Source organism: Aspergillus fischeri, genomic scaffold (genome assembly GCF_000149645.3).
Source record: "Aspergillus fischeri NRRL 181 1099437636247 genomic scaffold, whole genome shotgun sequence".
In the NCBI taxonomy this organism is placed as follows: domain Eukaryota; kingdom Fungi; phylum Ascomycota; class Eurotiomycetes; order Eurotiales; family Aspergillaceae; genus Aspergillus; species Aspergillus fischeri.
In genome coordinates this window covers 1,893,351-1,921,252 of record NW_001509772.1, presented here as the reverse complement: position 1 = coordinate 1,921,252, position 27,902 = coordinate 1,893,351, and the positions used below count along the sequence as shown (strand labels likewise).

General features: G+C 48.6%; 9 protein-coding genes and 2 non-coding genes across 11 annotated transcripts, besides 1 other annotated feature; 7 read left to right on the top strand and 4 right to left on the bottom strand.

Annotated features, from left to right (window-relative positions):
• Positions 1–345: 345 nt before the first annotated feature.
• On the bottom strand, positions 346–1,088 carry NFIA_038920 (gamma-glutamylcyclotransferase family protein; the record flags this gene model as incomplete). Its single annotated transcript, XM_001266212.1, has 2 exons — positions 346–902; positions 1,061–1,088. The coding sequence occupies 2 exons, from the start codon at positions 1,086–1,088 to the stop codon at positions 346–348; spliced, it is 585 nt and encodes a 194-aa protein (XP_001266213.1).
• Positions 1,089–1,583: 495 nt separating this feature from the next.
• Positions 1,584–2,461, top strand: NFIA_038910 (signal peptidase complex subunit SPC3; the record flags this gene model as incomplete). The annotated part of the gene is made up of 3 exons (XM_001266211.1): positions 1,584–1,729; positions 1,794–1,867; positions 1,923–2,461. The coding sequence occupies 3 exons, from the start codon at positions 1,584–1,586 to the stop codon at positions 2,459–2,461; spliced, it is 759 nt and encodes a 252-aa protein (XP_001266212.1).
• Positions 2,462–2,772: 311 nt separating this feature from the next.
• On the bottom strand, positions 2,773–3,088 carry NFIA_038900 (YqaE/Pmp3 family membrane protein; the record flags this gene model as incomplete). The annotated part of the gene is made up of 2 exons (XM_001266210.1): positions 2,773–2,926; positions 3,033–3,088. The coding sequence occupies 2 exons, from the start codon at positions 3,086–3,088 to the stop codon at positions 2,773–2,775; spliced, it is 210 nt and encodes a 69-aa protein (XP_001266211.1).
• Positions 3,089–3,895: 807 nt separating this feature from the next.
• On the bottom strand, positions 3,896–5,421 carry NFIA_038890 (protein kinase PKP2; the record flags this gene model as incomplete). The annotated part of the gene is made up of 4 exons (XM_001266209.1): positions 3,896–4,687; positions 4,762–5,044; positions 5,118–5,237; positions 5,291–5,421. The coding sequence occupies 4 exons, from the start codon at positions 5,419–5,421 to the stop codon at positions 3,896–3,898; spliced, it is 1,326 nt and encodes a 441-aa protein (XP_001266210.1).
• Positions 5,422–6,699: 1,278 nt separating this feature from the next.
• Positions 6,700–10,810, top strand: NFIA_038880 (ubiquitin-specific protease UBP15; the record flags this gene model as incomplete). The annotated part of the gene is made up of 11 exons (XM_001266208.1): positions 6,700–6,708; positions 6,817–6,937; positions 7,122–7,266; positions 7,326–7,483; positions 7,542–7,731; positions 7,788–7,896; positions 7,950–8,898; positions 8,951–10,086; positions 10,142–10,456; positions 10,510–10,639; positions 10,701–10,810. 11 exons carry the CDS (start codon positions 6,700–6,702, stop codon positions 10,808–10,810), a joined length of 3,372 nt encoding a protein of 1,123 aa, XP_001266209.1.
• Positions 10,811–11,371: 561 nt separating this feature from the next.
• NFIA_038870 (emp24/gp25L/p24 family protein) lies at positions 11,372–12,204 on the top strand (the record flags this gene model as incomplete). The annotated part of the gene is made up of 3 exons (XM_001266207.1): positions 11,372–11,524; positions 11,617–11,805; positions 11,884–12,204. The coding sequence occupies 3 exons, from the start codon at positions 11,372–11,374 to the stop codon at positions 12,202–12,204; spliced, it is 663 nt and encodes a 220-aa protein (XP_001266208.1).
• Positions 12,205–17,499: 5,295 nt separating this feature from the next.
• Positions 17,500–17,637, top strand: NFIA_038860. Its single transcript has one exon. It is a non-coding gene; the product is annotated as a tRNA-Thr (tRNA).
• Positions 17,638–17,934: 297 nt separating this feature from the next.
• On the top strand, positions 17,935–18,063 carry NFIA_038850. Its single transcript has one exon. It is a non-coding gene; the product is annotated as a tRNA-Thr (tRNA).
• A 19-nt stretch (positions 18,064–18,082) lies between these two features.
• Positions 18,083–18,109: a microsatellite.
• A 3,571-nt stretch (positions 18,110–21,680) lies between these two features.
• NFIA_038840 (uncharacterized protein) lies at positions 21,681–22,202 on the top strand (the record flags this gene model as incomplete). The annotated part of the gene is made up of 2 exons (XM_001266206.1): positions 21,681–21,719; positions 21,801–22,202. The coding sequence occupies 2 exons, from the start codon at positions 21,681–21,683 to the stop codon at positions 22,200–22,202; spliced, it is 441 nt and encodes a 146-aa protein (XP_001266207.1).
• A 1,759-nt stretch (positions 22,203–23,961) lies between these two features.
• Positions 23,962–24,687, top strand: NFIA_038830 (uncharacterized protein; the record flags this gene model as incomplete). The annotated part of the gene is made up of 3 exons (XM_001266205.1): positions 23,962–24,250; positions 24,314–24,387; positions 24,466–24,687. 3 exons carry the CDS (start codon positions 23,962–23,964, stop codon positions 24,685–24,687), a joined length of 585 nt encoding a protein of 194 aa, XP_001266206.1.
• A 310-nt stretch (positions 24,688–24,997) lies between these two features.
• Positions 24,998–26,789, bottom strand: NFIA_038820 (uncharacterized protein; the record flags this gene model as incomplete). The annotated part of the gene is made up of 2 exons (XM_001266204.1): positions 24,998–26,569; positions 26,640–26,789. The coding sequence occupies 2 exons, from the start codon at positions 26,787–26,789 to the stop codon at positions 24,998–25,000; spliced, it is 1,722 nt and encodes a 573-aa protein (XP_001266205.1).
• Between the last annotated feature and the right edge of the window lie 1,113 nt (positions 26,790–27,902).

The window sequence follows — 27,902 nt, the reverse complement described above, 5'->3', positions numbered from 1 at the left end:
CTTGAGAGGACGCGCGGCTCTATCTCACTTTGAAAGCACACATAGACGATTTTCTCTCTTGTTTGGTGTTTCGGATTACGGCAGGGAAGGTCATTTGTTTTGCGGAATGCATGAGATACCAAGCATTGCATATGAGTTATGTTGTTATTTTCGATTCGAGCACTTAGTTGCATACGTATGATCTCACTTTTGCCATCATAAATCTGGCATGTATTCATTCAGGCTGTCTTAGATATAGATTTCCGGAACGAAGAAGATCTAGGTTGTATGCTGGCTGTTCTCTATAGTATGATATATCTGAATACTTCGGCATTTGGGTTCAGGATCGTCCATCTCAGACCCAAGTCACCACTCGCTCTCATCCGCATCAACCCACCACGCCATTTTATCCCTCTTAAAGGCCTCGAAATCCCACTCTGCATCCTCCAATCGATCCTGTCCAGCCACATAAACATACGTCAAGGCCTCCACCTCCTCCCTCTCATCCGCAAACTCCGCCCCAGCCGCATCAAGCACATCCTTCAAGTGCCGATCCGGGTTCTTCGCAATGCTCGCCTCCTGCCGCCCACCCACACTCAACGACTCCGCCAGCACCCGCACCCTCACCCTCTCCTTAACATACTCCGACCCCTCGAAAACGTCCAGCCGGTGCACGTCCCCGTCCGTCAGCCCCGAGACGACAGTCCCCAGTACGGACGCGCTGCCCGATTCTCCTGTCGAATCTTTATCCTTGATATCGTTCGGGCAAGGCACGATGCCGGGGTAGTCGGCTCCGCGGACGCGGTGCCGGCGGTAGCCGTGCAGGATGGCGGGCTTGAACGAGAGCATGCCCTTTTGCCAGGGTTCCGGGTCCGGGCGGCCGTGGATAACTCTGTGGAGGATTTGCGGGGCCATTAGGGTTCCTGAGTTGCGTTTGTTAGTATGCGTCTGTGTATTTGGTGGTTTACGTAGTTGGGTTGGTGTGCTGGAAGGACTGGTTGGGGTAGGTGAGAGGCGTCAGGCGAGCAATGTTTATCTTTTGCGTACGTGCAGAATGAGTGGTCGTGGATAGACAGCTCACCGTAGAAAAAGAGGACGTGGTCGCCCATATTGGGTTGTCTGGTGTGTATTCAATCGTACTTCGTTACTCCATACACTAGTTGCTGGTGAGGTAGCTGGTAGGATGTGCTGAGGAATGGAAACTTTTCCGGGATACGTCTCGGGAAGAAGGCGCGGCTTGAGGAATTGTAACGGTTGACTGGCTTCCGCTGCAGGAGGCTTCTTGACAGATGATCTCTAGAATCCAGATTCATAGCCTCATGATCTCATCTCTATTCTCGTGGATTCAGTGAGGGGAATCCCCCGATAGAAAGAGGAGACCCACCGCTTATCGATAAGACACTGCTAGTGCGAGTAACTGCGCCACTGTTTATTGACCGCCCGCATCGAAAAGGCCCATGTGGCTTCAAGCATCATCGGGGACGCTGGCTCTCCTGTTCATTGCTTCTATGCGGCTTAGCAGTATTTACATTGTTGTTCTCCGTTAACCAGTCGTTAGACTAAAGACAGCTCATCACACTGGAGTATCAGTGTAAATAAGCGAGATGCACTCGTCCCTGAACAGAGCGCAGGGCGTCTTTGGCTTCTTCACCACCGTCGCCTTGTTTGTTGCTGGAGTCGCTGCGCTGTCGGTGCTGCTGTATCCTGCGCATGATGCAAAGGCTGAGGTCGCATTGAAAAATGTCCAGGTGTACGTTTGCTGATGAGTTGAATTCATCCGGATGTTGTTTGCTAATGGCTTTTCTAATTTGTAGAATCAAGGGTCGGCCAAATTACTATTCAACCAAGAAGGAAGAGTATGCCCAGATCAGGTTCGATCTGAATGCTGGTACGTATCTGATAATCTTCGCTCGCGATTCCTGAGCTAAATCTCGACCTCTCAGACCTCTCCTCGCTCTTCAATTGGAACACAAAACAAGTCTTCGTCTACGTCTACGCTTCGTACTCGTCCTCCGACAAGAAGTCCTCTCTTCTTCCCAACTCTGAGTCCATCATCTGGGATACTATTATCTCCGCCCCAGAATCGCCTTACTCGTTCAATGCCCTGCTCCAGCGCTTTTTCCCGGCCAAATCGTCCTCCACGGCCCGCAAGAACCAGAAGCGAAGCACTTCCGCCTCGAAGAAAACCTCGGCCTCAAAGAAGGAGACTCCCGCGCCGGGCGTGCTCCGTTTGAGCAACCAACGGGCTAAGTACCAGATTAGTGACATTACAGGGAAGCTGGCGGAGCGCAAGAACGTGACGCTCTCTGTGGGCTGGAATGTGCAGCCCTGGGTTGGTGCGTTGTGGTGGAGCCCTGGCTCCGGTGCTGTGCCCCGGACCGCTGGTACTGTGGTCAGCAGCGAGGCTTTTGATTTTCCTGCTTTGAAGGGAAGCAAGGCCTCTGCTACTAAAGCAGCTGCATCGGGCGCTCAGACGGCCTAGAGTCTAGCAGTATGTCGACGAACAATGAAGGGCAGTTCTCAATGCCAGTTTCATTTGCTAAGATATCCATTATAAGTATCTCGAGTCTTCCAGAACCGTAAGAAACCATAAGAATGTAGACATGAAATTAAAGAGGCCATAACAATGAAACTGGTATACAGGGCTGGGCCAGGTCAAAGTCCAGAAAAGGGAAAACCCATTCGCAAAGCAACATGGCATCATCTGAGCATCAAGCCCCTACACTCTTCCCGTGGTAGTCCTTATAGTGTTCGACATTCGTATCCTGAATCGGTCGTACTCCGATGAACCGCTCAAACAGTGCTCCCATATGATCTTTCATCGTGTCCTTGTAGAATGCGTTGCGAATACACCCCGGGAGCGCGCTTCCGTGTCATTGGGTCCGTACTGCGGTTGTGATAGTAGACGTATTCCAGATAGAAAGCATGGATGTGACCCGGGAAGTATCTATGTCTATCAGCAGACTGTTCCATACGCCTCAGACGTCGAAGGACGGCTGATTGGAGAAGGTACTGCCTTGCAGGTGTAAAATCTTGAGAAAACGTTCACTCACCCTAGGATCGTGAGCAGAATATTGATGAAGAAATCCACACTACAACCCGAAATCATAAGTACGCCGAGAGGAGGTACTTGGAACCAAATCTAGGTTAGAGGAGTGATGCTAGAACGAAATCAAATCAAACAGGCTAAATTCCGTCTGATTGATGGGATTTCGTCTGTGTAAAGAAGAGCAACAGGAGACTTACTGAAGAGAGTGACCAAAATCAAACATAGCATTGACGCCGTGCTTGCCATTTTGTCCCGGGAGAGTCTACTCTGCTAAGTTTCTGATGATTTGACTGAGGATTTGTTCGAATTCCAAGAAGTTCCCAGGAAGCTGAGAAATAGGATCGCGAACAACAATATAAATATGTAGATTGGAGTGTTGTCATCAATAGAGGAGTTGAGGCGCATCATTTTGTATAAGGCGAAAGAGGGATCAGCAGCCAACCGCCACGCCACCAAAGAGTATGATTCAATCATACAATAGGCCAAAACTAGGACAGCGCAATTGTCCAAAACCTTGAGACTTGACAGTAGGGCTGAAGGCAGAAACATAGTTGCCTTTATGAAGCAGTGATGTCATCCCGCAATGTGCCGAGCGCGGATCATTATTTGCTACGGGGTATTCCTGTTTCGGACATACCGACCGACAGAAGGTGCTAGCCAGGAAGTGCTATATGAATGTACATTTCTGTACTCTGCAGTGGTGGTTATATAGTGCGCCCATGTACGTGCCATTACATGTCGATCCAACAAGTTTCTCGACTCCTTCGACTCATGCTTCTTCCATATTCCACACCAACAAACGTGAGGTGTGACGTGAGGTGTAACATGAGGTCCAAGTAATGGGTCGGCACATTAGTCTCCTAACAATCAAACAGCATCAATAGATGCTCTTGTGGTGACTTGCTCGTTTTTGTTGCCAAGCTTTGATATCTGCAAAAACGCATCCACTCCATAGCCCTCAAGGCTATGTAACTCAAGGCTGCCTGCCCAATATTCTGCATAGACCCTGCTCATTGGAAGGCCAATTCCAAGTCGTAGATTAGGTGGACGAGAGGTGAGCGAGTCAAGCGAGCCCTCTCGGTATGTTTCCCTGTCGGCGTGTTTCCGTTCCTTGGACACTGTCAGCTCTTGCATCGTAGCTGCCATCGCAGGGACCTGTTTCAAATTCTGGAGTCGTGATTTGCTCAGAGGGCCTTTGTCGAAAGACCACAGATATGGCATGACTTCACGGGGTATCCCTCCCCCTTGATCCGATACTCGCATGATCACATGTTGTGGCGCCTCGCAGATAAGAACCTCGATGGGCGGAGGCTTTTCAGAAGACTTTTTGTATTTTTCAATGACAGCCTGGATCGAGTTGCGCAGAAGCTCGCCAATGATATATTCTAAATGGCTCAGAATATACGGGAAAGTTGCTTCGAGATGTCCCTGTACAAGGATCTCGGGGATCTTGTCTGTTCCCGAGCTTTGCCGCATCATATCCTGTGCAAGCTTCCCGCAACGTTCAATCACCTCTTTCGCATTGCACTTGAGAAATACCTCGCCAACAAAGTCTGCGTTCATGTCAGTCCGGTCCTGCGAGCCTGGGAAGTGCCAGGGAGAACTGAAAGTTTCTGTCAAGGCTAAGTGCTGCTCTGCAATGACCCGACGGGAAATTCTCTAGAGATCATGGGCAAATTAGCCACTCGCATAGAAAGACCGGTAGGAAATCCGGATGTTGGCAATTTCCATACCGATCGAAGGAGAGTGTTCATAAATTGATCCATCACGCCTGGTGCTACAAGATCCCGACACTCCAAAACGCCCATTGCCAATTTCGGGATCACGACGAGATGCTCCTTGAGGGTCTTACGCAGGATGTCACAGAATCTTTCGTTATCCTCTAGAGTCTTGATCTCCGGTATGACGCGAAACCGTTCAAATGCCTTGTAGTAGAGCTCATATACAAGGGAAAGATGTGGATTTGCTACAACCACATACGGCAGCTTCTGGATGTCTCGCAGTCGATGCGCAATTCTGGTTGTGGCAATCACAAACGCAAGTCAGGCCGGCATGGCTCAAGGCATGCAAGGGGAAAGCGCATACTGACCTGGTTGGCAGCTCTGTTCGCACATAGTTTGCCGAACTGATAAGGCGTGATTCGGTTAAGGTCCGCCCAAAGAAGGTCAATTGCCGCAGACTAATAGGCCGAATCTCGCGCTCGACCCATCTGTCACGCATAGAGTCAGCAGCAGTTGTAGTTATGCTGGTAGGATGGCATACTCGTCGAGAATGGAGCCAGGTCTCCACGGAGGTGGGCTATGTGAGTTGTCAACACCGGAGTAGAACCGTACTCGAGATTTGCAACTCAGTCGAAGCGCATGCCAACATCGAAATGGTTGATTTCGCTGCATGATGCGGCGGTTGACTCAAGGCGCAACGGAGCTTGAAAGTTCGAGGATATGGCTCCGCAGTGGATTTTGACTCAGCCGGGACGGTTGACCAGTATAAGACAGATATAGCGTCTTTCGTACATGGCTCATCTGCAGTTAGCAGCTACCAACAGTTTCTTTTCTCTCACTGGTGGCATGACATCTTGCTGGATATGTAAAATAAATTATGAGTAGGTGAGTAGAGGTACCAGTGACAAACAATTAATCCAGGGCGGTGAGTGCTCGTCCTGACATGTGACGTCGACACTATCCATGAAGACTTCCAGTTGCTTTTGTTGATCTTCAGCAACCAGCATCAACAGAAATGTAAGTGCATTGAAGATCAGTCTATATCCTATCGCTGTCGGAGCATATCTTTAGAAGACTAAGCCATTGTCAGGTTTCTGATATGAAATAAAGTAAAGACACCTAGGAATTACGTGATGAGAGACAATGGATTGATCCATGCTACAAAGCCTACCACATGACTAGATAGGCTTGTGGCTGCAGCATCCATTCCCAGCTTAGTCATCTGCGGTGCCGAGTTATTCCTCGGCTTTTGCCTGGGGCGTGCATCACGAGTGACAATCGAGGACACAACTAGTTATGTAGTTAGCCAGTTGTTGGTCTACCTTTGTGCACTCTATTTTCTCATGCTCTCACTCTGAGATACCAGGAGCAAGATAATAGATACCAAGAAAGTGCTGACAAGTAAGAGTCAAAAGATAACAGAATAACATAGTTTTCAACGCCTTGTTGGTCGCTACACCAGACTATACCGTCAAGCTTGAGGCATCTATACTAACCTGTTCTAAGCTTACCTAAGTGAGAATTTACACAGGCGATAATGCAAGACAGATCAGTAGAACATTAGCCAACCAGTAAGTCTGACATAGACAAATTAAGCACTTAATCCTCATTCATCTCTTCTGCAGGTGCTACGTTTAGATTGCTGTACTGGAGCAATACTCTGCAGCCGACGTTATTCATAGGCGGTCTCAAGTGTCCCACCTGTTTTTATTGGGTTCTGGAAACTCCGCCACTAGCCTCATCTCCTGTGAACCGGAATCTGGTCCTTCAGATCTCTTTTCACCACTTACTCATTGTCTTGTGTCACTCTCTTATTCATATTCTTCTCATCTTATCACTGTTCTGACTGTTGTTCGCCTTCTCCTCTGTTTGCTTCCTGGGTAGCTCCCCAACGCGTCCTTGATTGACGGTATTTTCAGGTGACGTGCTTGAGCGCACTTTTCTTTCTTCATGGACAACGTCAGTGCCCCGTTCATTTCTGTCTCCGCATAAAAAAGAAGAGGAACGATCCAGAGTCGCTGAAACATTGCTTATCAATATCTGACATGTGTACTTTTCGTCATATAGGTTGCGGATAATGAGATGCTCGTCGATGAATATGAGCAGTATCACAATGACAGGACAGATGATGTCGTGGTTTCTCGCTCCGGATCAGAGGAGCCGGAACCAGAGCCCCTTGCGGATGACTGTAAGATTGTCTACCGTGCCATTTAGATGTTATACACTTTCCCACATTTGTTCAAGATGGCTTTGGATCGGTACCTCGGTCCTCGCGCAAGGGTCGAATATCCAAAAGTCAATTGCTGGCGCCTAGATCTCCACACCTCGTCCCTCACAATGACTCGAAAGCATTGTACTAAGCACTGGTTTAGTTCCGGCAATGATGGCGCGCATACTTCCTAAGGATCCGGACCTGGAAACCGCGGACGAGGCATACCACACATGGCACATCCAGGATTGGCGGAAGTTGAAAAAGAAGGAACATGGACCAGTATTCCAGTGTGGGGGATTCCCATGGTGAGTAGAGGATTTGAAGAGCACTCCGGTTGCTCTCGCCGTCTGACATTGGTTAACAGGCGGGTTCTTTTCTTCCCTTACGGTAATCATGTCGATTATGCGTCGTTCTATTTGGAGCATGCCTGGGAAAAAGAGCCTCCGGAAAACTGGTATGCGTGCGTCCAGTTTGCTCTTGTATTATGGAACGTCAATGACCCATCAATTTACGTATCTCATGGTATGTACCTCGGTGGCCCTTGTGCTCCCGTCGCTTCGTCCTTCTGACCAAATTGTAGTCGCTACGCACCGTTTCAACGCCGACGAGGGCGATTGGGGCTTTACCAGGTTCTGTGAGCTGCGCAGGCTTTTCAACATGCCGTGGGAAGGCCGTGGAGTCCCCCTGGTGCAGAATGATGAAGCTAAAGTCACTGCCTACGTGCGTGTTGTGAAGGACCCGACAGGGGTACTCTGGCACAGTTTTCAAAAGTATGTACTGTACTGCCTTGAATAAGTCAGCGTCGTACGAGGCTTACTCGACCTAGTTACGACTCGAAGAAGGAGACTGGCATGGTGGGGTTGAAAAACCAGGGCGCAACGTGCTACCTCAACTCCCTGCTGCAATCCTTGTATTTCACAAATGCTTTCCGCAAGGTAAGGGCTTCCCTTCTTAGATTCTTGTTACAGACATTGACTATCATGTGAAGGCCGTGTACCAAATTCCCACGGAGGCAGAAGCGACGCGAGAGAACAGTGCCTGGACACTCCAGAGGCTCTTCTACAATCTTCAAACGAGCGAAAGCTCTGTCTCGACAACAGAGTTGACCGCATCATTTGGCTGGGAATCGCGGCAAATCTTCGAACAGCAAGATGTCCAGGAACTTTCCAGAAAGCTTATGGAAAGATTGGAAGAGAAGATGAAAGCGACACCAGTAGAGAAAGCATTGCCTGAGCTTTTCGTCGGGAAGACGAAGACTTACATTTCATGTATCAACGTCGACTACGAATCGTCGCGTGTTGAAGACTTTTGGGATATCCAGCTCAATGTCAGAGGCAACAAGACACTCGACGACAGTTTCAAGGACTACATTCAGGTGGAAACCCTTGAGGGCGAGAACAAGTACGATGCAGGCTCTCCCTACGGCTTGCAAGACGCCAAGAAAGGTGTCATCTTCGAGAGCTTCCCTCCTGTGCTTCATCTGCACCTGAAACGTTTCGAATATGACATTAATCGCGATGCAATGATGAAGATCAATGACCGTCACGCTTTCCCCATGGAATTCGACGCGACTCCATATCTATCCGATGCTGCCGACAAATCAGAACCGTGTATTTATCAGCTGCACGGTGTTCTAGTTCACAGCGGTGATCTGAACGCAGGCCATTACTACGCATTCTTGAAGCCTACCAAGGACGGCCATTGGTACAAATTCGATGACGACCGTGTGACCCGGGCCACTGACAAGGAGGTACTTGAGGAGAACTATGGTGGTGAATATGAACTATCCAATGGTGCGGCCGGCGTCCGGCAACCACATACACGGGGTCTGTCGACCAAACGGTCAATGAATGCCTACATGTTGGTCTATATTCGGAAAACACGCCTGGATGATGTCCTTCTGCCGATTACAAAGGATGATATTCCTTCTCACATTGGTAAGCCCTTGCATTCTCTTCTTCCGCGAGCAGACATTTGACATTGAATCAGAAAAGCGTTTAGTAGAGGAGCGGGCAGAGCTTCTCCGCAGAAAGAAGGAGAGAGAAGAGGCTCACCTGTATATCAATGTGGGAGTTCTATCGGACGAGTCGTACAAGTCACATCATGGATTCGATCTGACGAGCACGGACCTACCGGCCGGCGATCCTGCCCTGCCGAAACAGTATAGGATTCTTCGGGCTAAGAAGGTTGGCGAGTTCGTAGAGCAGCTTGCGGAAGAACGGGGTCTGAACGCAAACCAAATCAGGCTGTGGGTGATGGTGAACCGTCAAAACAAGACGACTCGCCCGGACCAAGCCATCAAAGACCGAGAAATGACGGTGGAAGAGGCCTACAACAGATTTGGGACCAAAGGGAACCCGTTCAAAGTCTGGATGGAAGTTGGGCAACCATCTGCGGATGGAACCATTTCGTGGCCTGACAGCAGTACTTCTGTTCTCGTCTTTTTGAAGAACTTTGACGTCCCATCCCAGACTCTTTCTGGAGTCGGTGCCGTATACGTCCGCAAGAATCAGAAAGTCGCAGAACTCGCCCCGACAATTCTCGAGAAAATGAACTGGCCTGCCGGGACAGAGTTCATGCTTTTTGAGGAAATCAAGCACAACATGATCGATGTGATGAAGCCGAAGCAGACTTTCCAGCAGTCTGAAATTCAAGACGGCGACATAATCACGTTCCAACGCACAGTCAAAGAATCCGACTTACCATCCGCTGCACTATACACGGATGCAAGGCAGTACTATGACTACTTGTTGAACAGGATAAATATCACATTCGCTCCCATCAAAGCGACTGATGGCGACGAGTTCACTCTCACTCTGAGCCGAAAGATGACATACGATCAGTTCTCGAAGAAGGTCGGCGAGCACCTTAACGTGGAATCCACTCACCTGCGTTTCGCCCCTGTTCTTGCTAGTACCGGAAAGCCCAAGCAGTTCATTAAACGCAATCCTAACCAGGCCAACCAAACGCTGTATCACATCCTTAGTGGGCAGGTCAGTGGCTACGGTTATAGTATGCATCGCCAAGATGCACTATACTACGAAGTCCTTGAGACTAGTCTCAGTGACTACGAGTCGAAAACTACACTGAAAGTAACATTACTCACCGAGGGCATTGTGAAAGAGGTAAGTTCGCCCTATCATCGAGCGCTAGGGTCATTTATGCTCATTTTTACGTCAGCAATTGGTTGAAGTCCTAGTGCCTCGGGACGGCACCTTCGCGGATCTTCTGGCGGGTCTGCAGAAAAAGGCAAACCTTGAAGATGATGTGGTTCGAGAAATGCGGATCTTCGAGGCCCACAGCGGCAAAATATACAAGGAGTACCAAGAAGATGCTAAGATCGCTGGCATCAATGAGTACGTGACTTTATACGCTGAGAGGATACCCGAGGAAGAGCTCCAGATGCAGGACAGCGAACGGACAATCAACGCATTCAGCTTTGACCGAGAGCCGAGCAGGCCGCATGGTATCCCTTTCAAGTTTGTCATGAAACCTGTATGCATATCCCATTTTGTGCTTTTGGCTTCACTAGTGCTCACACCTCCCAGGGCGAGATCTTCAAGGAAACAAAAGAGAGACTCTCCAAACGAACCGGCATCAAGGGCAAACAATTTGAGAAGATCAAATTTGCTGTCGTTCCCAAGTCTTTGTATTCTAACCCGCGGTATCTTGATGATGGTAAGTCTTGCATTCTCCCTTCTAAAGCGAAGATATGGAGGTGCTAATATAACAATTGCAGATGATATCCTTTCCGACATTGTTGGCGAATCCGACGATCTGCTGGGACTGGACCATGTAAATAAAAGCCGGAGCTTTTGGAGCAGGAGCGAGTCTTTTTTCATTCGATAGATGAGGTGATCTATGCGATATACTCGGTAGCGGCAGTTTCGACCATCAAACCTATGCTTATAGATAGCACGCATGCTATTCCTATCGGTGCCTCATACTTGAGAAATACCATATTTCCAAGGTCTGCTGGGCTTTGTAGTCCTCTCTTGTGCCAATAACTTCTATGTCTTGGCGTGTTCTTATACTATAAACATCTTCTTTCAGGGTTGGCCTAGTGCCCGTTCCTGCAGGATTTGAGCACTTTCAAACCCGCTTGGGTCTGCCTCGTCGCGAGCTCTTAATATTATAGTTTTCATAGTATGGCACTTATCACTCCACGCCTGTTGTCCTCTCACTATGGGGAGGACTCCATACAAAAATAAGCTTCCTGCTGAATGATGGTGACTAGTCCTATTGTGGTATACTGCAAACACAACAAACGGCGGCGGAACGCAAAGCTGTCCAGAACTTCCCACTCCTTGTGAGCTCCGTTGAAGTCGCGTGTGTTTGGAGTCAACTGTTTTTTTGTGAAGGGAGCCGCCCCATTTGACTACGGACCCTCTTTCCTCTTCCTAACCCACAATGCAATTCTCAACTGTATTGATAGGTCTCCTGGCCACTCTGGTCTCGACCGTGACGGCAACCGCCTTAACGTACAGACTCGAGGCTAACGAGAAGGCCTGCTTCTATAACTACGTTGACCAGAGGAACGCCAAGGTTGCGTTTTACTTCGCTGTACGCTCTCCCTGTTGTACCCCCGGAAATATGAAATGCCAAGCGCAAAGATGTGATAAACGGATACATGGCTGATAATGCATTGACTCCAGGTTCAATCCGGCGGCTCTTTCGATGTCGATTACTCAGTTGTTGGCCCTGGAGAGAAGGTTATCCTAGACGGAACCAAGGAACGGCAAGGCGACTTCGTCTTCACAGCTCAGAGCATTGGAGAGTACCGATTCTGCTTCAATAATGAGATGTCAACATTTGCGGAGAAAATGGTCGACTTTGAGATTGCTGTACGTTCGGGTCCTTGGAATACACAGTGGCTGGATCTCTACCGGGGAACTTATCGCATTAACTGTGGTTCTTTGTAGGTCGAGAATGAGGAGCGCGCGCAATTGCCTTCCCGACAAGGTGCCAGTCCCGAGCAGGCATCGGCCCTTGAAGAGTCCATCTACAAACTGTCCGCTCAGCTGTCGACTATTGCCCGCAACCAGAAATACTTCCGGACCCGCGAGAACCGCAATTTCAGCACGGTTCGCAGCACCGAGAGGCGGATCTTCAACTTCAGTGTGATTGAGGGCTTGATGATGGTGTCCATGGCTGGTTTGCAGGTATTTATTGTTCGGTTCTTCTTCCAGGGTGCACGGAAAGGTACGTATTCCCTTTCCTACGGGGGCATGCATCATATTTGATCTATTGTCTTTTCCGTTCCTTAATTCAAGTCCATGTCTGGCTGACACCCTTGCAGGCTACGTGTGATGAATGACATGAATAATATGGTTTTGTCTGTTGAATGGCGGTGTCTACTTTTGTATCTATCCCCTTGTCATAGGTTCTAGAATTAGTGCGCCTTTGATGCTGAAGCCTGTTTCCCTTACAAGCAAAGTTAGCGATGACCGGGCGACCTTAGCCCTTGGGTGGAGCAGGGCGAAACTCATTGCGTAGCAAGCTTTCGTACTCCTAAATGGGGTAAGAGATGCTCCGCGTGCACCCTGTAACACTCATGGGGTTTTCCCGACTCTTGTTTTCCATCCGGTTTGAACTAATGCCTGTACAGCAAGGTATGTAAGAAATGACTTCACTGGATAGATAAACGTTCAGGGCAACGAACCTCAACGATGTGCTCAGACTATAGGCTAGGGAGAATGTATGAGAGAAGAGCAAGTCGGAGAAGTGATCTGCACTGAGGCATCAGTTTAAGAGTGGCGTTGCTTCCGTAGAGAATAAAGTGGCTTCATTGTATATTGCATCGAGTTAGGGCATTCGCTTATCAATGTGATTGTCTCCCTAGGATTGAAAACATTCCGTCTTGTCTGTCTGTCTGATTAACAATCTCAAGGGAACTTTGACCAGGAACTGGTGCAGCCACAATACACAGACGCATATCGTGATATGACAACATCCCAGATGTCACTAGAACTGGCAAACTTATTTAGTTCTAGCGACAAACTAGGATACTAAGCTTTTATTTCTCCTAGCTTCTACCTAGTATCATATGGTTAGTGCGGAGTACTCCCTACTAGGGATATCATTTTCCTACTGAAGTGAATGCTAAACAAAGTGTGTGACAAGTGACCATCCTACAGACTGCTGCCCGTGTCCATACCTGCGCCTATACCTAAACCCTCTGCAGTTACGCTGTACTATAGCTGCTATAACCTGTTATCTCTTTTGGCCTGTCGTCCAGAAGAGGAAACCTTGCGCATGTGCCTGGTAGGTTGAAGGAAGTGTGTATATTAGAACTGTTAGCACCCCTGACAACAGCATGAGAGGAAATGAACCAGGAAAGATAAGGTTGGAGGCCATATCCTACAGGGCTGAGGCGATGGGATATTACCTAAGAGAGTATCTGATAGTTAGTATTTCCATATGTCTGTCAGAAGGCTAAGTTTAGACCTGGACTGAAATGGATAAAGGGACTGTATCATTAGATAGGTTTTTGCGTATTCACTGACCTGAGCTTTACTTTATAAAGGTCTCAAACATCCCACATATTGTGTCTAACAATTTCCTTTTTAAATAAAGCTGGCTAGTTACAAGGAGATAGGCCATGGAGTCCTCAAATCCTAGCTTTGACATACTTTCTGACTATGAGGAGGCGATGTTGGAGTCTTAAAGCGTGCAGGAAGTTCTTGATCATCTTTCAGTAGGGTTACTCTCAAAACTTGATATTCAAGTTCTCTGCAGCTTTGTTCAATATGGAGAGGAACCCACAGAACAAGAAGAGCTTCGAATGAGCCTGGCGAGAAAACTCTGGGATCAAGTGTTACGACTTTCACCCTCAGTGGTGTTGGGCGTGCATCCTTGTCATGGTTCGATGAAAAGACCCAGCAATATCTAAGATCTGCTGTTGCTGGAAAGCGGATTGATCAGGAATGGGTCCATAACTTTCTGTTGTGGGTGTGGAGGGATATGAAGCAAGCAAAAGAGACTGGACTGGAGCATCCAAAATGGTATAAACCAGTCGATCCATTCAATATTGCTGAGGTCCAAGCTCTGGAAAGAAGCCAACAGCCTCCATCTGTGGCCAAGGCGAAAGCACCTTCTAGGACTCCTCGACCGCGCTTTCGCAAGGAGCTTCCTCAAGGAGTAGGATGGCCTGAATCTGTTATGCAAGAGTCAATGCCAACGGTGCAAAATCCTGCTCGCTTAGAAGTATGTACGATCAGAGCACTCTAACATCTTATCTTCTCCCTGTTGAGAAATGGACTAACCCAGCTAAAGGCACTTAGAATATCCCACTCAATAGTTTTCCCAGACATACGGAAAACAGCAGAAAGACTCATTTCAACCCTGTCAGAGGGAGCAATCACTATCCACCCAATAATCTCTTACCCATTGCTCTTTAACAAACTTGGCGGAACGCAGAACCTATTGAAAATGATGATGGAGTCCCTAAAGCCAGCGATTCAGGCGCTAGAGGGTAGGAGAATCACACGCATAGAGTTAGTCTGGCTCTTCTCTCCCTTCTCGATATTCCTAATCATGCTAAGTCTCTGCTTAGTCTGGACCATATCATGAGCGGACAGCCTTCGCCTTCGTTATGGCCGAGAAGGGGCGGTTATCTTGTATATGTCACCGATGCTGAACAACGGAATCATTGGAGACCATACGTGGGTCAATCCAATGATCTTGTTCGACGCATCAGTGAGCATTCCTAAGCATTTACTGATCAGCATGAGAATACTCTATTATACTGGATTAGCTCACGGAGCTTTCGTGGAGATGAACTTTATCCAGCTATGGACGTTGCCTGAGCATGTCATGAACAGCTCTAAACAAGTCCGCGATATATTAAACAACATGATGGAAATGCTGATGTCATTGTGTTTTCAAACTCTGCCACAAGCTCAACTTTCAATATTCTTGGCCGGCCATGAACATCTGGCGACCACAGGCGTCAATGTCACCTCACCACTCATTCAAGGGGTTGTGCTTAGTGGAATTGAAAAGGAGGCATATCGGCTTCAACTCTTAGCCTCAGTTGATTCAGAGATTCGGGCCTTTCCTCAAGCCAGAAAGCAACAATTGATGGAGAAACATTGGCGCTCATTCTCTGACCAGCCAATGGAAATCAATTACCAAGATGCCCTTGCTGAAGCATGCAGCTCATTAGACCTTCCTGAGAACTTAGCTTTACCATTTGATGGCTGCCTCCCTTGTTCGCGAGAGGACGTACTAGACTCGAGTATCGACACTGCTCTCCAAGAAGCAACTTACGGACTTGAAAAAATTAACAGGTAGCACCGTTCTACTTAGCATGCCATTTGGCTCTTTTGCAGCACGGCTTGGGATTATACTCGACCATGATCTCTTACGCAACGATGAGTCTGATATCCCAACTGCCCTCAAAGAGATTGGTTTTCATCATGAAAATTGCCTTGTATGGCCATTCAACCTTCAGAACCATTACCTAGTATCCTCTTCTCAGATCAGACACCTAGGTTCTGAAATAGACATCTTGCGTCCGTTGAACCAGAGAATCATTGAAGTATCCAACTCGAGAGTGATAATTCTCTGTGGTGACAATGCCGAGGCCTGTATCTTATCCCCAGAACTGCATCCAATTGACATCGAACTCGGGAATTGTTCATATAGGTCGTTTGTGCAGATCGAAGCTTCCCGCATTAAGAGAATTACGTCAATGCCTCGGCAGCAGTTTCTTACCTATACTCGGTCAACTGGAATGAGAGCTTGAGGTTTGCCCTCGCAATAAAACTCGCTACACAGATGACCTCTACCTGCAAAATCAGACCATTTCTTTACAGATCCAGGATGGCGCTCCTTGACATTGTTATCGCGAGCTTCCATGAAACTGATGAAGAAGAGATGACCCCTGAGACAATGCCTGCAAGCATTAAAGCCTGGTTGTTTACAAAAGGCTTTGCTTCTGATGATGATTTCAAAAAATTGGAAGATCTAGGCGGAACTTTCACGAAAGGTCTTCTACTTGCAATGTGCACTGCGCCTTCTTGTCCTGAGAGTGAGAAGCTTCCATCTGAGAGGCCTATTCTTTCCAAAAGGAAGTCTGATTCACGACTTTTTACAAAGAAGCAACTGGATGAGATGCGATCTATTCATAAACAGAAAAGGTTGGAGATTTATTCCCGATATCCAGGGACGGCAATTGTCGCAGACAGTATGGATGTCCCGGAGACGTCTTCGGTGGGTGATGATTATGAAGATGAAAGTATTCAACAGAATCTCCTGGATAGGCTTTCAAATCAGTGTCTGAGCGATGAGGGATCCGTGCAAAGTGTCATCAGAGATGTCCTTTCAGAGAATGTGTATGAGAACATTGCTTCGGAATCCATCTCAGCTTACAAAACCCCCAAAGAGAGGAAGGCCTAAGGGGCTTATTCCAGCACACATCAAGGAGCTCAGGGCAGGTGAGAATTGTTGGTGGTGTGACGCTATCCTCGACAAGAGTCGCTGTTGGAACTCTGACCTTCAGGAGCGACTGTGTCATAGATGTGCAATGACTGCCCTAAACTCAGGCCGTCTGCAGATCTTGAAAAAGCAGATAATGGAATTGGAAATACGCTGCGGTTGTTGCAGGTCCATATACGGGTCACATTGGAACTTCAACAGAGCGACGAACCTTCCTACATGTTCTCTTCATTGCCGGTCGATGATGCTTCACAATGATGAAAGTGAGTATCCAGATCGGTCAGACGCACTGCCACACTCAGACGAAGCACGCTATCAAGATCAGTGTACCGACCATTTGTTTATGAGGCCACCGGTGGTGGCCTATTTCAAAGATGTCCACGATATCGATACCTCTATTGTATCGCTCGTTGCGAAAAAGGAGTCCAGATCCGATTTTGATTGCAGAATTAACGAGGAATCGCTTTGAGCTGGGCGAATCAATCAGTTAGATGTAATGGCAGAGATTCCAAGCTGGCCAGTCCCTAATGATTTGAAACCCCACCTATTCTCCGAATGCCATTTACTTTTTCCACATACTCCAACTTCATCTTGGCTGAATTTCGTTTCTCTGTATGGAGTTACACAAGAGGGCTTTAGAGCGTTCACGCTCATGGTTGAGTTTCTGCTCGAGTTCATACCGGCTAGCTTTTCGAACTATGGCAGTGCTTCTGGGAAATTTGATGGTGATGGATAATATTCAATTAAAACAATGTGTAAATCATTGCTTTTGAATATAGAATATGATCCGGCACTGAATCATGGAGATTGAGAAAGACATGCTGCTGTCTTCTCGGTTACTATGAGAATTGTGCTGTGCAGGAAAGCCAGACTCCAAGCCTGCACTACTCTGCAATTAGGAAATGTTGAAAACCATAAGAAAGATGTGTAGTAGTATTAGATGTAGGATGAATGAGGGCCTGTTTATTTCTCTAGGGTATTCGATCCACACCCGAATTTCTACTGCGACACCTACCCAGATACCCAAGCAGACACGTACAGAAACATGGTACTCATAATGATGTGGTTATCTTTCCGGCAGCGCAAAAAACAACGTAGCCCGATTAACTCAGTTGGTTAGAGTGTCAGACTTGTAAGTTCTAAGTTCTGATTAATAATCCACCAAACCACCACTAATGACATCTCAGTTATGGTAAGAGATCTGAAAGTCGCGAGTTCGACCCTCGCATCGGGCGAGTCACTTTTTTTGCCTCTCCATGATACTGATTGCCTACTGAGCTAATGATGGTCTTTTATCATTAGCCTTTCCGCGGATTTTGAGAGAAAAATATAGATATGCAGGTGATATAATATGTGAAGTATACCATAGAACCCACACACTAAGGTACCTTATCGACCATCCAAAATTCAGGCAATGAATAGTCCGTACGAGAGAGAAGTACTCCGTAGGTAGCAAATTTTTGTCAATGCGCAAAGCAAAACTGAGCTAGGTAGCTTACAGTTCTAAGAACCTCGGAACTTTTCATCCAATAGCCCGATTAACTCAGTTGGCTAGAGTGTCAGACTTGTTCGTACCCCTCTTAGTCATCATCTTCTTCCGCACATTGCTAATTTCCACCTAGTTAATCTGAACGTCGGGGGTTCGAGCCCCCCATCGGGCGCTTTACTTTTTTTTTTCTTTGTTATATCTTCTTGTTATATCTTCTTTCTTTTAACTTCATCCTTATTTTACTTCATCTACCCTTCGGATATCCATACATCCTCTCGTTCCCCCTGTAAGGGGGACTCTCTGTATCACTACCGTACTGGTCATTAAGGCCGACCCACTGCGTTTGGAAAATTGGACCATCCCAGCAGTCCGGGTACAGGTGTCTCACGTTGTCTCAGTGAATACCTCTCGAGAGGTCGGAGAGAATAATAGTAGGGGGTGCTCCAGCAGATGACGTTGTCCTACAGGCTGCCATTTCAGGTGTCGTTCTTAGGTGAAATTCTGCGTCGCGCAGTGATTTCATCCCTCATCCATCCCAAACAGTGTGATATCAGCAGGGACATCATAGGTGGTACTTGGGACCACATTGCTCTACTGCTCTCACCATATTCATGACAATTGTCTGAGTGCTAGTACCTACACTACGAAATATCATTCGTACTCGAAGGGTTCTACCTTGGATCTCCTGTGGATAACCACGCTCGTGGGGTGGTCCAATGAACTCCGGGTTTGGACTCGGGATACGAAAAGATGGCCTTCAGAGTAGCAAACAGTGATGGATGGTACGGCGTAGGAGAGGGAAAGATTAGAGTGACTTGCCTGACCGGGGGAAGATCTGATACCGCTGATCTCATTCGATTCCAGCAACATCCACAACTGTGTCGCGACAAACATCATGGAATCTAGAACCTCGTTAACGATCAAGCGGACATGCCAATCTGCCCCTTTTCGAATATGGTGCCGTTCCCACTCGGGTTTCCTTGCTGCCAATCAATCGGCAAAAGACCCAAGCAGGGACGTTAGCCTCCTACCTCCTCCTAGAGCAGGTTCCTCTGCGTCATAGCTCGTCCGCTGGTACTATACTGATGGGCCACGAAATTCATCGGAAAGTCGCGAATGCGCCATGAAACTAGTATGTAAGTGTATGACCACATTAAGTTAGGTGCTTCAACTCCAGTCTCCAAGCTCTGTCGATGTCGATGTCGATGTCGACTATTGACGTATTGACAGCTGTAGACCGCAGATCAGTCAGAATATCGCGTTGCATTCCCTAGCGAGAAAAAGTTGGCGATGCATTGACAAAATGACACACATGAGCGAGGGGGGGAAGGTGACAAAATGACTGCATCTTTTCCTTCACTTTTCTTTTTATCTTTTCTTGCTTTTCTCTCCACGGTCCACGATCCATGGGCCGAAGGAAAGTCTATTGGCTTCTATTGGCTTCGGAAAAGGATTGCGAGGGAGGGGGGAGAAAATGGGACAATATATATTGGACCAATTTAACTAAACTATCTTCGGCGGAAGAGGCGAGATTAACCATTTGCCGACATGGCTTGGCCGGAGATTACCAAGGTATACTGAACCGTTAACTTTGAATTGCTGCCATAGGATTGGTTTGAATATCGCCTCAAGATTGGCCATGATGTCCACTGTGTTGACAAGACTCGAAAGTTGTGGCTGCGGTAGGTAAGTATCCATACTCCGCACACCGATCATCGTGGTCAACAGTTCCGAGCTCCTGGGTCCAAGACATTCGGTCTTCCGATTATTGCAAAACGTTATAAATTGAGATTGAGGTTCATATTCAACATGCTCATATTTCTATGTATCTACAAGAGTCATCGGCTTCCAGCAGATATATAAGGTAGCATATACCACTCTATACTTGATGTATCCGTGGCACAAGCCACATGACATCATTCAGTAACCTCAGACACCCAGGCTCGTGCTTTTTCTCCACCACCAGAAACGACAAGATGGAAATCCATCGAAACTTCACCCAGGCTGATGGCGTAGAGCAGCACAGACACAGGCATGTCATCTCTAATTCATGCACAGGAAGCACCAAAAGAAATGAGGGTCCGATCTACAGCTTCAACCAACAGGCCGTTCTCTGTTTCATCCACCTGCCTACCTAGGTAGCCTAGGTTATCATCGAGCGAACTGACCAAGCGACCCTGACAACCTGACATTGGCTGATCTCTCGGTCTGCCTGATGGATCTTCAGTGCACAATTGTGCAGTACCAATCTGTCTTTGCTATGCGGCCTATCCACCTGTTCTACAGCATAGCTCTAGGCCTCTAACGGCCATGAGCCTGACACTATACTCGATTTGTTGCGGGATACTCTCTGCATGGACTGCTTCTTATTCGTCCCTCAACAGATGAGTTCTCCCCAACGGGCCAAGGAACACTTATCTCGCTTTCAAGCTATTTTAAATACACTACACGGAGCCACCAGGATCAAACTCGCATCGAACCTAATGATTTAGCATGACAACTAAACTCGATTCATTGGCACATCTGGTCCTATGTTTCTTAGAATGGATCAACACAGTTTGCCTGTGTAGAATCATGGATAGCTCCCAGGCACTCATCTCCACGCGGATAACCATACAGACAACAGTCTCTCAGCAACTACTTGAATGCCTGCCTCGACGCCATCTGGGCCTCAGACTCTCTCCAATTACAACGCATCGACCGCATTGACAGAATTGTTTCCCAGTGGTGATCTGCAGGGACGGTTTGCCTCGTCTTGTCGATCGAAAAGCGCCATCAATTTCCCGTGGTCCACTCCCCGACCCTCCAGTGACCTCATTCCGGTCCCCCGTAAGACTATCTGGGGGTCCGCCGACCCATCAGATTGTGGTGGAGTCTGTTATTATTGCCAATCCCAGCCATCCTCAGTGTACAGTGCCCCCTAAAAAGGATTAACTACATGACAGCGTCCCGTCGATTGTATTATTACTGACGAGTCCGAGCAAACAGGAAAAAAAATCCTCCAAAATTCTCTTCCCTTCAGTCTTTCTTTTCTTCCTCTATTTTTGTGTCACTACTGTCGGCTGGACGTCCTGGCCAATGATGTCATCTGATTCTAGCCCCAGAGGACTCCAGTCTCCAGCAATACTGGACGTGGGTATAACCCCCGATTTGAGTATTGATCGATGGTTCGCCTGTCTGTGGGTCCGGATGAGATATGCCAGTCAAGCTCGTTCTTACCCTTTGCCTTTGGGGAGTGCCTGTCACTGGGACTGTGATCTCATCTCAGACCCCGAGGGGGATATATGCCCTTACTCTCGAGAATTATCTTCGAAAATATTGAAGCACAAAGATAGAATATTTCAAGTGACACCTGTCTTACCCATTCTGTGTCTGCATCAGGACTCCGTGTCCAAGCCACATCCGTACTAGTCATATCTAGACCCTAGGGTATTTGCGTGTCTTTCCCCTCCTGACACATCCTGTGCTTCGTTTCCTTAGTATCCCGTTCATTCTCATCTTGTCATTGTCTGTGTCCTCTGCTGCTTCTTACGACTTCGAGGCCGTCTAACTGCTTCTCTTTCGTCCTGTGTGGCACTTGTCCCCCTTGCTGACTCTTCTCGCGGAAAAGGTGAGCATGCAAAATTTTTATCGTGTCCCACTCAAAGAGTCTTCCCTCCCCTCCTCCCACCTTCTCTCTGCTATATTACTTCTTCTTGCTGTTGAGGAGCGGTAGCGGTAGCAGCGGCAACAGGGCTGATGCACATCTGAAACCGTCTACGCCACGTCATCAGCAAGTGACTCGACAAGATGGACGACGATGACGATCCTGTCCAACGCAATCTCCCCGTATCACCGGCTGATATATTGTAGAGCGGCTAAGGCACTGGGAGAATGATGGATATCAACAAGACTGACAGTGTCTCATAGAAAACAACGCAAGGCAAACTCGCGGCCATGCAGCAGCCCAAGAACACGGACCCAGCTTTCCCTGTTGACGGAGGGGGCTGTCGACCTCCGGGCGAGACCCACATTGAAACCCAACGATCGGTGGATCCTAATATGTCTGTTGAAGACTACAACCGCGTTATGCTGCAGTATACCCAGCGACGCATGTCGACCTTCCTGGACATGGGCAACGACGGCGGTCCTCCTCCCAGTCGCAGTAGCCGGAGTAGCGACAGCAGCGGCAATAGTGGTATCTCAACCAGTGGTGTGCTGGCCCGTCAGGCTGCAGCTCCTACCTCTCTGGGAGTCCCTCGCCATCACAACTCCCAGACACCCTGTCATCAGCCCGTGAAGCACGCTGGCGAACCGAAGACAGGGCTTTGAAGTTCCATGTTCGTGGGCTGACAACGACTACGGGGTGGGTCGCGGGATCCAATGTCTCTCATATGTCGTTGACCAGTAGCCATGATGACGATGATGATACGGTGTTTTCTTTCTTGATGAAAGAAGTGTTGGTGCTTTAATGGGAAGGTTCAATGGCCAGGAACTCTGTTCCTAGTCGATCTTTCTGGAATTTTGATGAGTTAGCGAGGAAGCGTTCTACGATTTTCTAGCGACAGCGTGGCGATCCTTTCCGAGTGTGTTTTCTCGATCTCTGTCGCCGAGATCATCGCCTCCCTTTGTTGTTCAACTGCCCCTTTTATTTTTATTCTATTCTTTCATACCACTAGAACACGCTGGTTCCTACACTTCATCCGACGGATGCTGATTTTATCCTTCTCAGATACCTCCTGGCATCTAATACATGCGGCATAGTAGAAACCAACCATCTCCGACAGAATTCACTTTCGCCTTCAAAACCTCTTTCTGAGGTTGATTGGGAATTCCTTCAAGGTGGCGTTATCAAGTGGCTCCCCAGTTGCTAACCGCCCCCCTTCTGCTCTGATTTTTTATCATCTTCATTTGTTGTCATTCGTTTGGCCTGATAAAGGCACACAACCATTTCGCACTCACCTATTGATTGTAGCTGTTCGGTGTATGTCTTCATATTCTGACAGCAGGCAGTCAATCAACAAATTCGGTGCAACAGCGCCTCATCCCAGGATATCTGCTGGTCCATGATTCATCTTCTCAGGGGGAAGAGAGAGTCATCTTTGTATGAACCACTGTTTCATTACTGCCGGCGTGATTTTTCTGGACGTTCTGGGTCGAAGGGAACTGGTCTTCCCGTTACTGACTATATCTTGTTACGATGCTACGACCTTCCTGCTCATGATGTGTTCTATCTGTGACTCGCGGCTACGTTTAGTGAACCTAGGGCGGCAGCTCGAGGATTTATGCACGATATTAATGTCTTATTTGGGTCATTCTGGGCTAACTAGGGTCGACGCTGAACCAATTGTAGGTATTGTTTCGAAACGTAGGTGCAGGGGAGGGCTCGAGTTTCTGGTCAATGTAGTCCCTTGCATGGGCAGGGTGGCCGACTCAACCGATCACTCAGCTTTGGAGTAAGCATCACCATTGGCCATCGTGATTCTATTCCAGGATGTATGGAAGGGATGGGCATGAACCAACCCCAGAAACTTCGCCCTCCATACAACTAGAGGCCGCCCTCTGTTTGAGACACAGGATAGTCGCAGTCATATACCTTCAAAGATGCTGCTTCAATGCCAGAATTGTGATTTCCTCATTCGCATTCAGATCCCGATCTCTGCAATGCCGTCAGAACAGCTCCCGATGGATCTCGCGCGCATTCCATTCATACTAGATCGGGATTCAGACAACATTCCATAGAAACAATTTACATATTCAAAGACGCGGTTATACCACTGACGTCCATCCATACCTGTCTTGGACGTGTGATCCAAACACTGTGGTATGGTTCACAGTCAATGAAACACTTGCTTCTGCCAACCTTTAACAAGGATAACGGCACATTTACCTGCAATGTCTGGGACAATCGACCCCTTCACCAACTAACCGATTCGACGTTTCACCCTCGTCTTCCCTTCCTTCGAAACCCGCCTGCGAACTATTGTATATTTATCGGCCTCTACCAACCAACACGCGTTGCAACAACATCGAACTCGCCAACGCGCCAACTATAACCTCGACACACGAACAAAAGCGACAATCAACCAAAATGCGTCCTCTAACTATCCTCTGCGCCCTCGCTACACTCTCCACCACACTCGCAGTCCCCTTCTCCCACGCATCCAACTCAACCAGCGCATCAAAATCGACCCCCTCATCAACAGTGCCGGCGAGTCTACCCTCGCCAACACTCAGCGGACCTAATTCCTGTCCCCCAAACAAGTTCAAGCAATGCTGTACAACCCTCAGCCAGGTAGGCGACGACCTCCTCAAGCCATTGGGGATGGTCGTTCCGCTCGTAGGGGCGGTCGAACTGAGTTCGCTGGTCGGGGTGTCGTGTAAGTTCCTTACCTTTTACGGTCTGGTGTATCGCGCATGGACTGATCTGGATCATACTAAAGGCAGGAACATGCCCGACGCGGCCCCAGAAACCGACTGCGCGAATGCAGTCATGTGCTGTGATTCTTCGGCTGTTGTGAGTGCATGCTGAACGCAATTCAATTTCGCGAGGACGGAAGTGGAATGGAGTTGACTGACTTGGTTTTCTTCCCAGGGCGGAGACCTCATGCAGACTTCCTGCCAGGACTTTGCGCTCGCGAAGAAGCGTGAGCGGGAGGCGATCGAGCGACAGCAGAGGCGGTTTTCGGAGTATCAGCGGATGATGATGTCGCAGTCTGCTACGCCTACCCCGACGCCGGTCGGCGTCGGTCTGATGGGCTCGTCTTTCTCGAGGGCGAGCGCGACGCCGACTAGGATCCAAGGTGGACTTTTGTGATGTATGGAAGGAGGGGGGCATAGTAGTTCTTCGTGTGGATAGTATGATGTGGGCTGGTTATGGTGAGGATATTGGCCTGCTGTTCTTCGAGTGCTCTTTTTTTGGTGCTTGGAGCCTTTTTGTTGCATTTCTTACATTCCTCTGATGTTTATAGCATTATTTACCGATTTTGCAAGGTTTGAAGACTGAATTGTAATATTGTTTTTCTCCCGCAATTGTGATTGCTGGAGTGTCATACTCATTTAAAATATATTTCATGCACTAGCAGAATGTAAAGGTAATGTACAGTAGATCCTTCACCCGCCTAGTTCTACCTCCAGCCGCGGCCAGACGGCGGATATCCACCACCATACTGGTTCCACTGACCGGACGTGCCCCGTCCCTGTCCTCCAGGATGAGGAGGAGGGAAGTGATTTGACCCCGGGGGCATCTGTTGTGCCGAGCCCATGTTCCACGGAGGAAACTGTCCTTGTGCGTTAAAGGGTGGCGGAAACGCAGACGGGTTCATTCCCGAGCCCTGAGGAGGATATTGCATCGATGGCAATGGCGGAGGAGGGGGCGGAGGCCACTGGCCTTGATAATTTGCTGGGCGAGGTGGGGGAGCGCCTGGTGCCATTCGTGGGGGAAACGCAGGTGGAACAGGTGGCACAGGTGGCACGTTCCCGCCCGGGGGGAAATGCATAGGCGGGGGAGGCGGAGGGTGAGAAGGGTGAAATCCCTGAGGCCCTGTGTTGCTGTACTGGGGGGTTTGGTGTTCAGGGGGTGGATATCGAGGAGGGGACGGTGCGCGTGGAGAATACGACCTCTCTCGGGACCGTGATCTTCGTGAAGAACGAGACCGAGAGTCATAACGCCGGTCATTAGCTTCATGTCTGCGCGGAGCCGATCGGCTCCGCGAGCTTGAGCTCCTCCATCGGCTGTCGTCACTCTCTGAACTGCCACTGTAGCGGCGTCTCCTTGACGGGCTGCGGCTGCGGCTGCCACTCCGAGTGCGGTTTCTCGAGCTGCCCTTGGTTCGTCTTTTTATCATCTGCTGACAAAAGGCACGCGACCATCCGTAGTACGTGTCACCGCCCACAATGTCTCCCGTGGAGCTATCTCGGATAATTGTCTGGCCCATTTCATCAATGTCCACTACTTCATTCTCTTTCTGCTCTGTTTGCCCCGAGTTGTACATCCGATCGACATCCTTGAGGAATGCCTTGAGCGCCGTCACCAGTTTCTCATCCGCTGGTCCAGCAAGGAACTGTAGAGGTTTGATGGTATCTGGGCGTAGGGGAACCGTCGAATCGGGAATGATGTGCGGCACAAGATTGCCGGCTGGGAGGTCATAATAGGGAGTAGAAGAATCTCCGTGGGTCGACGGCATCACAAAAGGGACATTCTTCTCTACGGGTCGGTTGATCGTGTCCGTGTTGTTCTGCTCCACATCGATGGATGACTTGACTGGCCCAGACTCAGCCGAGTTCTTTACAACCTCGCGCAGCTTGTTGACATAATCGGCACCGTAGTACCCATTTTTCTCCCATATGTTCAGCAGATCGTCTAAGCGCCTGTGATGCTTTGGGTTCTTGAATCGATCGTAGGATGCAGCGTAACCCAGTAGTTCCACGATATGCGGTTGTAGTGAACCACTCAGGGTGGAGAATGCCGCAGGGGTATCCGTATGGTACTTGGTATGATGGAAAAGATCGTTGAGCAGATACAGAATATGCAGCCTCTTCCTTTTTGACGAGGTGCTAGGGCGAGCCTCTGCCGGCTTGGACATTTGTCCATTCTCCCCGCTGGTAAACGAACTGGACAAAGCAACCAGGTATTTGGCCCAGACACCCACGCGGTTAGATGACGAGACGACATACTTCAAGAGCCATGTCTTGCATTTCTAATACACGTCGGGAGTGAAAAGTTTAGTATTCCAGTAACACCGACGGGCAGGACTCGACAAGTCAAACCTGGATGTTCGCTACGGAGCAATGCGACAGCGCCGTGTCAAGGAGAGTGTGGAAGGCTGTGATTTCATCGCGCGGGACAGAAGTGGGGTCAGGGCGTAAAAGCCCAGCCGAAAAGGATGCCTTTGCAATGGCAACTTGATGAGAGGCCATTGCCGTGGTAAGCAGGAGAGGAAGAGGAGAGTTGTCAGCTAGAAGAGGATGATTCCAGTGACATTTCGGACTCGATTGCGGGATCTGTCCTTTTACACGTGACCTGACTTTACATTGCTCATAGTTCTCGCACTTCTCGATCCATCTACGCTGAAGGCCTTGAAGGGCAAACGTGGGCGCTCTCAGAGCTCATTTTACCGCTCATGTCTTTTCCGAAGGATACACAAATTGAATCCCCAGATGGTTGTAAGTTGTAGAGAGTGGCATGATCACCTCGGATGTGAAGTATAGCACTTATGCCTCAGGCACTAACAGTTACGAGACACAGTCCAAAAGAAAGGCTCAAGGCCACCAACCTTGAGATACGAGATTCTTTCGATGATATGGTTTCTACTGATGAGTCAGGTTCAACAGATTCATCAGCAACAATAATGGACCAAATGGACGCTGCCAACATATGCTGGTTTCGGAAAACGAAATCCCGCCATCAGCCCTAGCCATGAGTCGCCGAGAATTGCTTCAACGGCTCCATGGACTCCATGGCCCTAAGAATCAGGACGAGAAACGGAGTGGCCACAGCACGCTCCTCTGCGGCCCCGCAGTGATTCGTTCGGCTGGATCTCACCATCATCTGCCTGTCGATGGCGTGAGGATGTACCTCCATTACGTGTACTTGGCCAGGTGCACGGTAATAAAGTGTTAGGCTCTGAAAAAGCTACCTACCTTCGGTGTTGTATCTGTTATTGTCACCAAGGTATTTGGTCTGTCTGGTAAAGACTGCAGACATGGAGTCCAGGTACTTCTGAAAAGTCAAAGAGTGTGGCCACTCGGCCCCCGCCTTCCGATCATCTGCCGACGGATGTGTAGGAGATGGATGATCTGATCTTTGACTCTTGAGTCTCTGACCTTCGTGGATCAGCTCCGCCTCCGTTTACAACAATTAATTTTCTCTCGCTAGAGACTTTATCCTCCCCCTTTCATGTTCACGCCACTCTTCCTCCCCTGCCATCATCACTCAAAGTGGGTCATTGTTGATGGAATCCCCGCAGTCTCTCTCCACCAGGGTTGCAACTGATGTTGGATTGCATGTTGTAAGTACCCTGAGAGGCTCGG